Here is a 14,831-nt window from a genome sequence, read left to right on the forward strand (position 1 = left end):
GGACCAAGTAAATTTTACCAGGGGGCACAGTGGGCGTCAATTCTACTTGCTAAATCATACAATAAGGGTAGCCATGTATTTGGAGAGTTGTATGTGATGTTTAGGGTTATTGGTGATGTTTAGAACTAGCTTATGCAGAGTGGTGATAAGCTCTGTATATGTGAGTTTTATATAAGTAATGATGAATCATCCCCTTTCAACCCTAAAGTTGATGTATTTATAGAGCCCCCTTGATTCTGGATCCTTGGACTTAATAGTTGTTATTCTCCCACTTTCTTCAAGGGTGTGCAATACGTGGGAACTATTATTCTCCTATAATTGTAGGAGGCGTGGTTTTCCTCATTGACTGAATCATCTATTATATTGGTGTATAAGACCACATCATTACCGACCTTCATTGGACATGTGAAAATCATATTAGATAGCCCAAGCCCAGTCTAGACACCTTAGGATAATTCATAGGCGATCTAAGCGCTACGCTGGTACTCATCCAACCCATGATGAGCCTTGTATTTCTTCTTTTAGGTTTGATAAGTTATCTCATTACAATGGCCAATACAATTATACTGGTACAAGTTTAACTTTTTTTATTAAATATAAATGATTTTTTATTTTTTTTTAAAGGAAGTTTAAATCTCTTTTTTTTATAACTTTGTATAGAGAAAAATATTAAAATATATTATGTAGGTTATATATAAACAAGTAATTTTTGTGAAAACATTTATTTGTTGTTGTTGTTTCAAAATTACTCATGTTTTAAGACTAGTTTAATGAATATAAATATTAAAAAAAAACTAATGGTCAAAATTCAATGTTCTAAATAAATTTATTATCATGAGAGGTACAAATCTATATCATATGATATTCTTTAAATATCTTTCTATTCCTTGATTAACAACCTTAAAAAAAGGGTGCCCTGTGAGGTATTCCCTTTCTTCTTGAATTTGGCTTGCGTTTTGAAGCCGATGGAGGATTGATCGGAACCACACTTTCTTTGTTGTGATCTTCTTCTTCAACCTCTTTTTTATTTTCTTCCTCTAATTCTTTCTCTTCCTCCTCTTTATCATGTTCTTCGTCAATTCCTGCTTCTTCTAATTTTCGTTTCAGATATTGTTCCCTTGATTTGTTTGACTTTTCATTTTGTGGGGTTTCCTTGATTGATTTCTCTAATAATCTTTTCATTTCCTCCCTATCTTTTGCGCTTATGAAAAAGCCACCGTCCTTTTTTATCGATTCAAACTTATATCATATACACACAATGTAACAATAAATTAATTATTCATTAAAATATAATAGAAATGAAAGAAATAAAGATATAAGATATAAAAAATAACTTAACAATATTATAATTTTATTTCAATTTACATTCAATTTTATCTCATTTTAATTATATTCTCTCTATTTGATTATTTTTTTTGAAAATCAAATAAATAAACAACTAAAAAAAGTATTATTTAACTCGTTAAAAAAATTTCAATCACAAACTCATTAAAATTTGGAAAATTAAATTCATATAAGACATTTTAATAAAAAAATTTAATATATAAATATTTTTTTATCAAATGTCAAAGTAAAATATCATGACGATATTATAAAAAAAATGAGACAAAGATCAACGGTTTACCTTACACGCCAATGAGCAAAAGTAAGTAGGATCTATGAGACTTCTTTTGCATATCTTGCAAAGAGAGTGACTCATGTAACCAATTTTGTTCCTCTTCAGTTGACCATATTCTCTCTTGTTTATGAATACGACTGCACAACTATTAACCATGTAGGTTTGAATTCCAAGGATGTCCAGAAGTTTATAAATATCAGTGGTCTTAATTGCTTCATTATAAGATGATCTTCTTATCTAATTTAAAATTTCAAGCATCAAAGTTCAAAACTTAATATTAGTAAAAAGAGTGATAAAGATTCTTAAATATGACAAAAATAAATGAAGGGAAAATTATTTAACAGAAAAATACATAGATCTCACTATCAAATTAAATAAAACTCACTTGGATTACACGGTGATCATTGTGATGAGATGTTATGCAAGATCCACAATATGGATTGTCAATGCAATCGATGCAAAACATGTTACACTCATTTTTCACCTTGCTTGAGTGGACATCACATACTGTGAAAAATGTAGTGATTGATAGCAATTTTTCCAACCAGGGAACACACATCATATCCTAAAATCAAACACAGTTTAATATAATAATATAATACAAAGAATTAAATTTAGCATTATAATTGAAATGTGTATACATTACCATTCTGATTGTCGTTGTTGAAAGTTGATCTTTAGACAAGAGTTCACGAATGAGACACAAGTATGAAATATTTTAGTAAAATTGGTGATATGAAATTGATAAAGGAGGAGTTTATATAGTGACAAGGATTCTAGAGGCATATCACATAAAGTGTTTATGTTAAAAGAATTATGGAAATTTGGATTCCCTCGTGTAAGAGTCATGTCGACACATAAATTATGATAATTAAACAAATTATGATCGTTGGATTAAAAATTGAAGATCTGTATTTTAAGTTTAGAATATCATTTGAAAAATCAATTTTAGAAGTTACATTTTATGAGCCATTTGATTAATATAGAGTCACCTGAATTGTTGGATTGATTTATATTTCCAATGTAGAATATCAAAATGAAACCATTATATCTTTATTAAACAAAATTGTTTGATTAAGATTTGATAATTCACATTTTAAAATTACATATTTATATTTAAAAAAGAAAATTAAAACCTTGCATCATGATCGTATAATTAAGATCGAGCGCTTCATATTAATGCTTCTAGAAATTCAAATTGGTTTGGGAGAAATGGATTAGAGCATCCTACAACAATATTTTTTTTCCTTTTTTTGTCTTCTCATCTCAAATGTTTTCATATTTTGAGTGACACGAGGACCACCTTCGAGAAGAGAATTTATTAGGGTGAAATATTTTTAGGAATAGAGTGATACAAATAGTCTCGTGTTTGATTCTCATATTCATCATAAAATAATGAATTAAAATATTTACATTGACTTTTTTTAAAATTAAAAAAAACTAGTAATATGAAACCCTTTTTTCAAATTCAAATTTATTAAAAAAAAAGTGAAACTGGTCATTTATTGGAAATTGAAAAATATATACCAAACCTGATAAGCTTTATCATCAAACTATACATTGAACGTAGATACATATTCAGTGTTACTTTTCTAATATTTATATTTTATAATCTAATTTAAGTTTAAAATAATTAATTTCTTATATATTTTTTCTTAAAATAATAGTAAATCTAGACTTTATTCAAAAATATATTTATTATTCTAATTTAAATACAATTTGGATTGAGGTAACTTCGTTGGGTTCTAGAAGAGATTAGTTGCAGCCCAATCAGGCTAACCAATTATGAAAGCCCCATTAGAGAAATCAGACGAGCGAGCCACCGAGTAACTCATATGAGCCTTGGGTCGCCCAAACCGAATTTGTTTCCATGATTGGTCTTTCTCTCCAATACATAGTTGTCATACCCCCAAATTTTCCCTCCCCTTTTCCTTTTTCACCTAACCTATGACTTAAGATTCATCTGTACTCATTCATATGCATCACTCATTCATGTTAATACTTTATAATAAGCATCATAGATTCAAAGCTTGTGGTTAATAAAAAGCAGGATTTTGTTTAAGGATTGGAATAGTTCTCATCATGTATGGTGAAACCCTAATTCCTTGATCTTTGGACCTTGATTCAAGGAGATCACATTATGACATTCATATTGTTGGTGTAAGGCCTAGAGGCCAATACTTTTGGTACTTGTATCGAATTATTTATTAATAATAAAAGGCTTTTTTCTTTATTATGTTTGTTTAATAAAGTCCCTGGAATAGATAGTCCGTTTAATGTATCAAGTGTGACTTAATCATGAGAGCACATTAAACATAAGGACACTATTCTTAAAGTATCCGTAGTCGAGCTTTATTGTGAAGTGGGATAACATTAAAGCATGAAGACTATTATGTTTATAGACTGATGATCACATCTCATGGATCATGGATAAGGAGTTATCAAGTCTCAAACATAGGTATGAATATTAAGAGTAATATTTATACTGGATTGACCCGCTATGAGAATACTATATAGAATGTTATGCAAAGTGTCATAAGTTATTCTCATGGTGATAATGGTGTATACCACTCTTCGACCTGAAACCACTATGGACCCTAGATGCAGAGTCGAGTACTTTAGTGCTGATCAAACGTTGTCCGTAACTGGATAACCATAAAGACAGTTGATGGGTACTCCACAAAGCATGCTAAGGGACATGAGTGACCTAGATGGAATTTGCCCATCCTACGTAACAGGATAAATGTTTATGGGCCCAATATTGAACTGGACAAGGATGACACGGTCTATGCCTTGTGTTCAATATAGACATAAGGGCAAAAGGGTAATTATACACATAATTATTATCATAGAAGGATTTGTCAAATCACATGACATTTTCGTGTCTTGGGTAGCAGTGATGTGTTGCTAGATACCGCTCATTGTTTATTATGTTAAATACGTGATTTAATATAATTGCCAACGTCGCGAAAACCTACAGGGTCACACACAAAGGACGAATTGATGAGAGATAGAGTAACTAAGGAACACTGTAAGGTACGGTGCACTTAAGTGGAATACGAAATATGGTAAGGTACCACACGCTTAAGTGATTTTGGGCATATTATAAGATATGGGCCAAAATACACTTAAGTGGGCTTTTTAGCTTGAAGCCCACGCAAGTGGTTCTATAAATAGAACCCTTGGGTAGAAGCATTGTCACTCTTGAATTTCGTTTCTCTCTCTCTCACTCAAAGCCTTCATTCGTAGCAGCTAGCACTGAGATTGAAGGAATCCGTTCGTGTGGACTGAGTAGAGGCGTTGTCATCGTTCAACGTTCATGATCGCCGCAAGAGGTAACGATTCTATCACTGATCATGCCCATTCGTAAGGATCATTAAAGGAGAAATTTTAAATTCCACTGCGTTTTGGATCGCAATTCTCCTTCAGTGGTATCAGAGCCACTTACGAAACCATGGATCTGATAACTGTTTTTTTTCTGTAATAATACGATTAAAGACATAATGAATCAAAGATTAAATTGAGATCGATCAAGTTATATATATGATATAAGTAATCCTGATGCAAAATACATTATATATGATATAGTGTTCTTGTTTCGTTCATTCAAACACTCAATGGTTGTTTTCCTTTGAGCGATCAATGGTCGTTTGCTTCTTGATCCGACATTAGTATGGTGAAGCAATGACGTGTTGATCAATCATACTGAATCAACAATCGAGATGTGTTTAACGGTCTGAAATTGGTGCATCAGGGTTAGTGACGGCACAAGGGTTGTGTTGTCAAAGAGTTATGTGATTGGGGTTATGACTGCACAAGAGTTGTGCTTTCTAAACACTTTTTCGAACAGTGTTAACCGGTTAACGCATATGGTTAACCGGTTAACGCAAGACGGAATACTGTTTTCTAAAAGATTTTCAAACAGTGTTAACCGGTTAACGTATTTGGTTAACCGGTTAACACAAAACAGAATACAAATTATGAACAGATTTTCAAAAGTGTTAATCGGTTAACGTATATGGTTAACCGGTTAACGCAAGGCAAAATTCACCCGTTCGGATAACTCTGCGTAATGTGATCGGTCGTCGAGATTTAATTTGGTTTTAATTAATTAAAAGAATTAAAATTGATAATAATAATAATGTGTTTATTATTGTCTTGTGGTGATCGGTTATGGCCTTAGTTTTCCTTTATTTTGTTTTAGGTTTTAAAATACGACCTATGTAAAACGAGTTTCTTTATATAATGTAATGATTATGAAGAAAGCAAAGAAGTCAGTGCCAAAGGAGGACAACCTTGAAGATTTTGCTTGGAGAAGCTTAGATCGTTATTAGGTTAGCTTAGGTTCTCTCATTGGCTTGGGAGAACAATTGCGCTAGGGGCCATAACTGTTTCATTATATATGTATGTTGATGCATGTGTATGTATGTTGATGCATGTGAGAGACGATTTATATGATAAATAAGCCGGTGAGATCAGAATAATTGCAAATTCCCTCAAATTAAACATTAAGTTTATGCTTTCCAAGTTTTAACACTCATCAAGACTAGTATCGAATAATGTAGGTTTCGCCTACGCGAGGTGCATGTTCTATATTAGTAAGGTGCAATGGGAGAATTGTAATATCCAATTGTTAAAACAATGGGTCAAACTTGACTAAACAAATTATAATAAGATTATATATGTTTAGAAGCAAGAGTTGGGAATTATCCATGTGATGGATTGGAATAAGGAGTTATTCACCCAACTAAAATATTCGAGAGTTGTATTAGATAAAATTGGAAGGAGTTCCTACCTAAATAGCCTAGTTTTGTGTAATCCGCCTACGCGGACTTAGAACGAAGTGAAATATGGATCTCGACCCACTAGAAAATCTTCCAACGGGATTTTCCGAATCAAATGATGAGGGTCATTTGTTTTGAGTGAAATAGTGGGAGCATATTTAATTAAAGGCCTAATTAAATATGTCAACGATACTTATATTTTCATTAATTCTTATGTAGATTACCATGACAGCAAACACCTCTAACAACATGTTGCGATCAATCATTGACAAAGAAAAATTGTCTGGGACAAATTTTCTGGACTGGCACCGAAACCTGAGGATTGTCCTCAAACATGATAAAAAGTTGTATGTCTTGGAGAAACCTGTTCCTGAAGAGGAACCTCCTAGTCCTGCATCTAAGGCAGAAAGAGATGCTTATAAGAAGCATGTTGATGATGCCAATGAAACTGCTTGTCTCATGCTAGCTACCATGAACTCAGAATTGCAAAAGCAACATGAGAACATGGCAGCGTTCGATATGATCGAACACCTGAAGATGCTCTATCAAGAGCAAGCAAGGCATGAGAGGTTTGAAGTTTCAAAAGCCCTTTTTCAAGGCAAGTTAGCTGAGGGAGCCCCTAAAGGTCCCCATGTGCTCAAGATGATTGGGTATGTGGAAAACCTTGAGAGATTGGGTTTTCCCCTCGGAAAGGAACTTGCGACTGATTTGATCTTGCAATCGTTGCCAGATAGATTCAGTCAATTTGTCCTAAATTTCAATATGAATGATATGGACAAATCTCTTCCTGAACTGCTCGCCATGTTAAGAACTGCTGAGCAGAATCTGAAGTCAAAAGGGAAGTCCATTCTGATGATCGGAAATGGAAAGAGACAGAACAAAAGGCCCACTAAGCAGGGTGATAAAGGGAAAGGCAAGGAAGTTGCCAAACCCAAACCTACCGTTGCTGCTTTAAAGCCTAGTGGAGGCATAGCAAAAGAAGGCACCTGCTTCCATTGTGGTAAGACCGGACACTGGAAGAGAAACTGCCTGAAGTACCTAGAAGATAAGAAGAATGGAGTAGACACTTCAACTTCAGGTATTTTTGTTATTGAAATTAATTTATCTACTTCTGCATCATGGGTATTAGATACTGGATGCGGTTCTCACATTTGTATAAATGTGCAGGGACTAAAAAGGAGTAGAGATTTGGCAAGAGGTGAAGTCGACCTACGAGTTGGCAATGGAGCAAAGGTTGCTGCTTTAGCCGTAGGAACTTATGTATTGACTTTACCTAGTGGTTTAATAATTCAGTTAGAGAACTGTTATTATGTACCTGCAATTAGCAGGAATATTATTTCCGTTTCTTGTTTGGACAAGTTTGGTTTTTCATTTATAATAAAGAACAATTGTTGCTCAATTTATTTGAATGATATATTCTATGCTACTGCACAAATGAACAATGGATTATATGTCCTTGATCTTGAAATGCCTATTTATAACATTAATACTAAAAGGATAAAACCTAATGAGTTAAATCCAACTTACCTTTGGCATTGTCGATTAGGCCACATAAATGAGAAGCGCATTTCCAAACTCCATAAAGATGGACTCTTTGACTCTTTTGATTATGAATCATATGAGACATGCAGATCTTGTTTAATTGGAAAGATGACGAAATCTCCATTCACAGGAAAAGGTGAAAGAGCTAATGATCTTTTGGCCCTCATACATAGTGATGTATGTGGACCACTGAACATACCAGCCAGAGGAGGTTTTCAGTACTTCATCATATTTACTGATGATTTTAGTAGATATGGTTATGTGTATTTAATGAAACACAAATCAGAGTCCTTTGAAAAGTTCAAGGAATTCAAGAATGAAGTACAAAACCAACTAGGTAAGAATATTAAAACTCTTCAATCAGATCGAGGTGGTGAGTATTTAAGCCTAGAGTTTGATGACCATCTGAAAGAGTGTGGGATCCTATCCCAACTCACTCCTCCTGGAACACCCCAATGGAATGGTGTATCTGAGAGAAGAAATCGAACCCTGTTAGACATGGTCCGATCCATGATGAGTCACGCCGATCTTCCAAACTCCTTTTGGGGACATGCACTATTGACAGTAACTTACACACTTAACCGTGTTCCATCCAAAAAGGTTGAGAAGACACCACGGAGTGGTAAGAAACCACATATGTCTTACATGAAGATTTGGGGTTGCGAAGTTTATGTGAAACGACAAATTTCAACTAAGCTTTAGCCCAAATCTGACAAATGCTTATTTGTGGGGTACCCTAAAGAAACAAGAGGGTATTACTTCTACAATCCTTCTGAGGGCAAAGTGTTTATCGCTCGAACTAGAGTTTTCCTAGAAAAGGATTTTATTTCCAAAGGAATCAGTGGGAGGAAAGTAGAGCTTGAAGAAATTCAAGAATCACAAAGCATCGATACACCTATGGAGGAATTAGAGCAGGAAACACAAGTGGTTGTGGAAGAGCAACCTGCTCAAGTAGAACAAGACCAGCGTAGGTCAAGCAGGATACGTCACCTACCTGAGAGATATGGATATCTCATAACAGATCAAGGTGATGTATTACTCATGGATCAAGATGAGCCTGTGACCTACCAAGAGGCCATAACTGGTCCCGAGTCTGAGAAGTGGCTAGAAGCCATGAAATCTGAAATGGATTCCATGTACACAAACCAAGTTTGGACCTTGGTAGAGCCTCCTGTAGGAGTTAACCCTATAGGATGCAAGTGGGTCTTCAAAAAGAAGACTGACATGGATGGTAAGGTACATACCTATAAGGCAAGACTGGTTGCAAAAGGATACAAACAAATTCATGGGGTTGACTATGATGAAACCTTTTCACCAGTTGCAATGCTTAAATCTGTTCGGATTTTACTTGCTATCGCTGCATATCATGATTATGAAATATGGCAGATGGATGTCAAAACTGCTTTCCTTAATGGGAATCTTCTTGAGGATGTGTACATGACACAACCTGAAGGATTTGACATACCAAAAGAAGCCCAAAAGATATGTAAGTTACAAAGGTCAATCTATGGATTGAAGCAAGCTTCTAGAAGCTGGAATCTTCGTTTTGATGAAACAGTAAAACAATATGGATTCATGAAGAACGAAGATGAGCCTTGTGTCTACAAGAAGGTTAGTGGGAGCATGATCATGTTCCTGGTATTATATGTAGATGACATATTACTCATTGGAAATGATGTCCCTACCCTGCAACAAGTAAAGTCTTGGTTGGGGAAATGCTTTTCTATGAAGGACCTAGGTGAAGCAGCCTATATATTAGGAATCAGAATCTATAGAGATAGATCACAAAAACTGTTTGGCCTAAGTCAGAGTACGTACATAGACAAAGTGTTGAGACGCTTTAACATGCATGATTCCAAGAAAGGATTCATACCTATGCAACATGGCATGTGTCTATCAAAAACACAATCCCCTTCAACTAAGGAAGAAAGGGATCGCATGAATAAGATTCCATATGCATCTGCAATAGAATCTATCATGTATGCCATGTTATGTACTCGACCAGATGTCTCGTATGCTTTAAGTGCAACGAGTAGGTACCAATCTGATCCTGGTGATGCCCATTGGGTAGCTGTCAAGAATATCCTTAAGTACTTGAGAAGGACTAAGGACTCATTCTTGATATATGGAGGTCATGAAGAGTCGGTTGTAATTGGATACACCGATGCCAGCTTCCAGACAGATAAGGATGACTTTAGATCGCAATCTGGTTATGTGTTTTGCTTAAACGGTGGCGCTGTGAGCTGGAAAAGTTCAAAGCAAGATACAGTTGTTGATTCTACAACCGAGGCCGAGTATATTGTTGCCTCAAGTGCAGCAAAGGAAGCTGTTTGGATCAAAAAGTTCATTAGTAAACTTGACATAGTTCCTAGCATTGTGGATCCCATTGGTCTCTATTGTGATAACAATGGTGCTATCGCACAAGCTAAGGAGCCTAGATCTCACCAACGATCCAAACACATACTTAGGCGTTATCATCTCATTTGAGAGATAATAGATAGAGGAGATGTGAAAATATGTAGAGTACCTACACTTGACAATATTGTTGACCCACTGACAAAGCCTCTTGCGCAACAGAAGCATGATGGTCATACTAGATTTATGGGCATTAGGGGTATGCCTGATTGGCTCTAGTGCTAGTGGGAGATTGTTGGTGTAAGCCCTAGAGGCCAATACTTTTGGTACTTATATCGAATTATTTATTAATAATAAAAGGCTTTTTTCTTTATTATGTTTGTTTAATAAAGTCCCTGGAATAGATAGTCCGTTTAATGTATCAAGTGTGACTTAATCATGAGAGCACATTAAACATAAGGACATTATTCTTAAAGTATCTGTAGTCGAGCTTTATTGTGAAGTGGGATAACACTAAAGCATGAAGACTATTATGTTTATAGACTGATGATCACATCTCATGGATCATGGATAAGGAGTTATCAAGTCTCAAACATAGGTATGAATATTAAGAGTAATATTTATACTGGATTGACCCGCTATGAGAATACTATATAGAATGTTATGCAAAGTGTCATAAGTTATTCTCATGGTGATAATGGTGTATACCACTCTTCGACCTGAAACCACTATGGACCCTAGATGTAGAGTCGAGTGCTTTATTGCTAATCCAACATTGTCCGTAACTAGATAACCATAAAGACAGTTGATGGGTACTCCACAAAGCATGCTAAGGGACATGAGTGACCTAGATGGAATTTGCCCATCCTGCGTAACAGGATAAATGTCTATGGGCCCAATATTGAACTGGACAAGGATGACACGGTCTATGCCTTGTGTTCAATATAGACATAAGGGCAAAAGGGTAATTATACACATAATTATTATCACATAAGGATTTGTCAGATCACGTGATATTTTCGTGTCTTGGGTAGCAGTGATGTGTTGCTAGATACCGCTCACTGTTTATTATGTTAAATACGTGGTTTAATATAATTGCCAACGTCGCGAAAACCTACAGGGTCACACACAAAGGACGAATTGATGAGAGATAGAGTAACTAAGGAACACCGTAAGATACGGTGCACTTAAGTGGAATACGAAATATGGTAAGGTACCACACGCTTAAGTGATTTTGGGCATATTATAAGATATGGGCCAAAATACACTTAAGTGGGCTTTTTAGCCTTAAGCCCATACAAGTGGTTCTATAAATAGAACCCTTGGGTAGAAGCATTGTCACTCTTGAATTTAGTTTCTCTCTCTCTCACTCAAAGCCTTCATTCGTAGCAGCTAGCACTGAGATTGAAGGAATCCGTTCGTGTGGACTGAGTAGAGGCGTTGTCATCGTTCAACGTTCGTGATCGCCGCAAGAGGTAACGATTCTGTCACTGATCATGCCCATTCGTAAGGATCATTAAAGGAGAAATTTTAAATTCCGTTGTGTTTTGAATCGCAATTCTCCTTCACATATATGCATCAAAACCCTAATCGTTGGCCTTGTTCCTCTGGGATCTTGTGTTTGACCTCTTGAGCATTGATTTGGTCACTAAACCTTAATTATGGGCTCATGTGTTAGGAGATTGATTATGGAGCTTTATGATTGGTTTGAAGACCTTGATTAGAGGGTGTGCATCATGAAACCCTAATCAGGGATGCTTGGTACTTGTGTGCCATTTTGATTTGACTTTTGATCATGGGATTCACTGAAACCACAACTTATTGGGAAGAGGTTCTTAACCATATTGTCACACATCATGCCATGTATTAAACTTGTTTCGGATTTCATCTGGGTCAAGGTTTTGTTCAAGCATCCATACATATGGTGCTTTCAAGATCTTAAGTCTTTGATTCATGGTCATTGCTTCCATTCATATATGTTATCAAGATTATAAGTCATTGATCATTGATTCTTGGATTCATGCTTGCATTGGTGCATTGGTATTTTGGTCCTTGATTTTTCATTTGGTCCATTTGATATTCATAAGGAATTATAGGCCATTCACTCTTGATTCATCTATAAAAATTGGTCCTTTTGATCAATTGCATTCATTTGGCTTGGGAATGTTTTGAACAATTCATGAAAGACATGTTTTATTTAAAATCAAGTCATATTCATTCAAGCTCCAAGTCATCATGTACATTTTCATCAAGTCCATTTTACATCAAAAAGCCTATAGCCTACAGTTGACTTTGGTCAATTGTTGACTTTTTGGTCAAGTAGTTGACCAAAGTTAACCATCAATTCCTAAGTCCACATCATCTTGACCTTGGTATCCTTGATCATGTTCATTCTCCATGCCATTTTGTTCAATTTACATCATGTTTAACGAGCTAAACTAATTTTTTTTATTACTAACTTAACATAAGTAAACCTAAACCTAACATCATGTTTATTTCTCATTTCAACTTGTTCAATTAATTTTCCATATAACACATATTCAAACCACATAGTCTAAAACCATACATTCACAATTAACATGCCATATCCAATACAATTCAAACAATACACATTTCAACTTGTAATTTAATACACTTTCCATACAAATTCAATACAATTTTCCATATTCAAATTCGTCCACATTCACAATTTGATAAACCATTCAATACAACTTTCCATAACTCAATCCCATTCACAATTACCACAGTCCAAACATCAATACCAATTTCCCAATTTAATTCCAAATGGTCCCTAATGTTTCAAACAACATAACGAATCAACAAAGCTCATAACATAAAAACTCCAAGCCAGGTTTCCACTTGCAAACTTGCTCAACAAACTAAAGAACAAGACTCCATGTAACTAGCAGCGTAGGCCATTCCCAAGCAGCAGCAAATGAGCATAGCATAGAAATTCCCAAACATTGCAACCTTCATATCTATTGACAGAAATCCAAAAAAATGCATTACCACCTGCATAATTCAGAATAGAACATAAGTGAAAACTCACTAACATAACCCTGCAAAATTCGTGTATTGAACACACCAAGTCAAAAATTCAAAATAATTTTAGCTTGCAGAAATTAGAAGCTCCTTCATAACGCATACGACCCTGCATACTTTTCATTCAACAACACCCAAATTGAAGGCCATAATAACTAACAGAGGCAACACACACAGAATCACAATCAACCACACTAACTGAAATTTGTATAACTAATTAACTAACTCAAACTAACTCATTTCACATTCATTAACACTCTAACAGATTTTCTAAATTTCTAACTAGCTCGATAAAATTTCAGATGAATTTGAGTTTACATTTCTAACCTAAAATCTATAAATACCAATCACTCTTCAATCATTGGAGGTTACGTTTCATTTCCAGGACTTTCAAGATTCACTCTTCACTCTCTCGATCTTAAAACCTTTCTTCACCCTCACCTGAGCTCCTTCAACATACTCCATTGAAGCTTCAACATAGTATAACTTAGCCTCATCACACTCAGAGCTTTCTCCCTCTCGATTTTCTGCTCACGACCTCTCAAGAATTTTTAGAAGAAGTTTAAGAAGAAAAAGAGAAGAATCAGGAAGAAGAAAAGGATTCAAGATTTATAGAGGATTTTGTACCTGATTCCGATGTTCTGCGTCTTCTCCGATGAGTTCTTGTTTTTCATAGTCGTTTGCCTTGTTTTTGTTACCGAGATGTAAAGTTCGGTTAGGGGAATCAAAGCCTTGGCCCTGAGGGCTTTGATTCCGAGAGAATATGATTTAATTTCTGCTTGATTTTCTAGGGTTCTTTAGTTGCTTGCTTCGATTTGAGTTTTCCTTGAGGAATTTGGGTTTGTTATGGAAATATTTAGATCCAGGGGGAAACTACTTTAGATGATGTATTGACTATGGTCTTTGAGGTGCCTCCGCCGCCAGATTCAATCTTCGGTGCGGCGGGGGAGAACAAGGTTTATGTGATAAGAGGATGCATTTTGGACTTCATTGTTGAATTCTGTTTTAACACGTGAACCATGTGTTTTAGGTGTTTAACTTACTTTTCCAATTACACATGTGATTTGCTGAGTCACCTCCTTCCATTCAATCATCCACTTTCATTTCCCTTTCAGCGTTGGTGTTTTTGGTTTGGGTCTTTTGGCCCATTTTCTGCTAACAACACATATCCCACAGTCGCACCCTCATTCAAGGGATGGTTAAGAAGTGTGGGCCTTGCCTTGGGCCATTATTGTCCACACCATTGTTTTGCTACCATTGCACCCCTGTTTGGTTTCTTTTTTGCACTTTTGTTTCCATTTTGATCTTTAGTTTTTGTTTGCTAGTTTTTTTAATATTTGTTCATGAAATTGACATGGAAATTATTTGTTAGAATTTAATTAGTCTTAACATGATTTAGTTAATTATAATTAATTGATGTAGGTTAATTCTTGATTAATTGAAAATAAATAGAAAAATATTGATGTAACCTAGTTTGTATGATTAAGTTA

At 35.2% G+C, this 14,831-nt stretch overlaps 1 protein-coding gene and 1 long non-coding RNA gene across 2 annotated transcripts; both read right to left on the bottom strand.

Annotated features, from left to right (window-relative positions):
• Nucleotides 1-807: 807 nt before the first annotated feature.
• On the bottom strand, nt 808-2,331 carry LOC127083252 (protein RGF1 INDUCIBLE TRANSCRIPTION FACTOR 1-like). Its single transcript, XM_051023543.1, has 4 exons — nt 2,265-2,331; nt 2,004-2,183; nt 1,625-1,855; nt 808-1,239 (listed from the first exon to the last, which is right to left on the bottom strand). The coding sequence occupies exons 1-4, from the start codon at nt 2,265-2,267 to the stop codon at nt 901-903; spliced, it is 753 nt and encodes a 250-aa protein (XP_050879500.1). The 5' UTR covers nt 2,268-2,331; the 3' UTR covers nt 808-900.
• Nucleotides 2,332-12,886: 10,555 nt separating this feature from the next.
• Nucleotides 12,887-14,336, bottom strand: LOC127083253 (uncharacterized). The gene is made up of 2 exons (XR_007788353.1): nt 13,969-14,336; nt 12,887-13,277 (listed from the first exon to the last, which is right to left on the bottom strand). It is a non-coding gene; the product is annotated as an uncharacterized LOC127083253 (long non-coding RNA).
• Nucleotides 14,337-14,831: the final 495 nt, after the last annotated feature.

Source organism: Lathyrus oleraceus, chromosome 5, assembly GCF_024323335.1.
Source record: "Lathyrus oleraceus cultivar Zhongwan6 chromosome 5, CAAS_Psat_ZW6_1.0, whole genome shotgun sequence".
Lineage (NCBI taxonomy): Eukaryota > Viridiplantae > Streptophyta > Magnoliopsida > Fabales > Fabaceae > Lathyrus > Lathyrus oleraceus.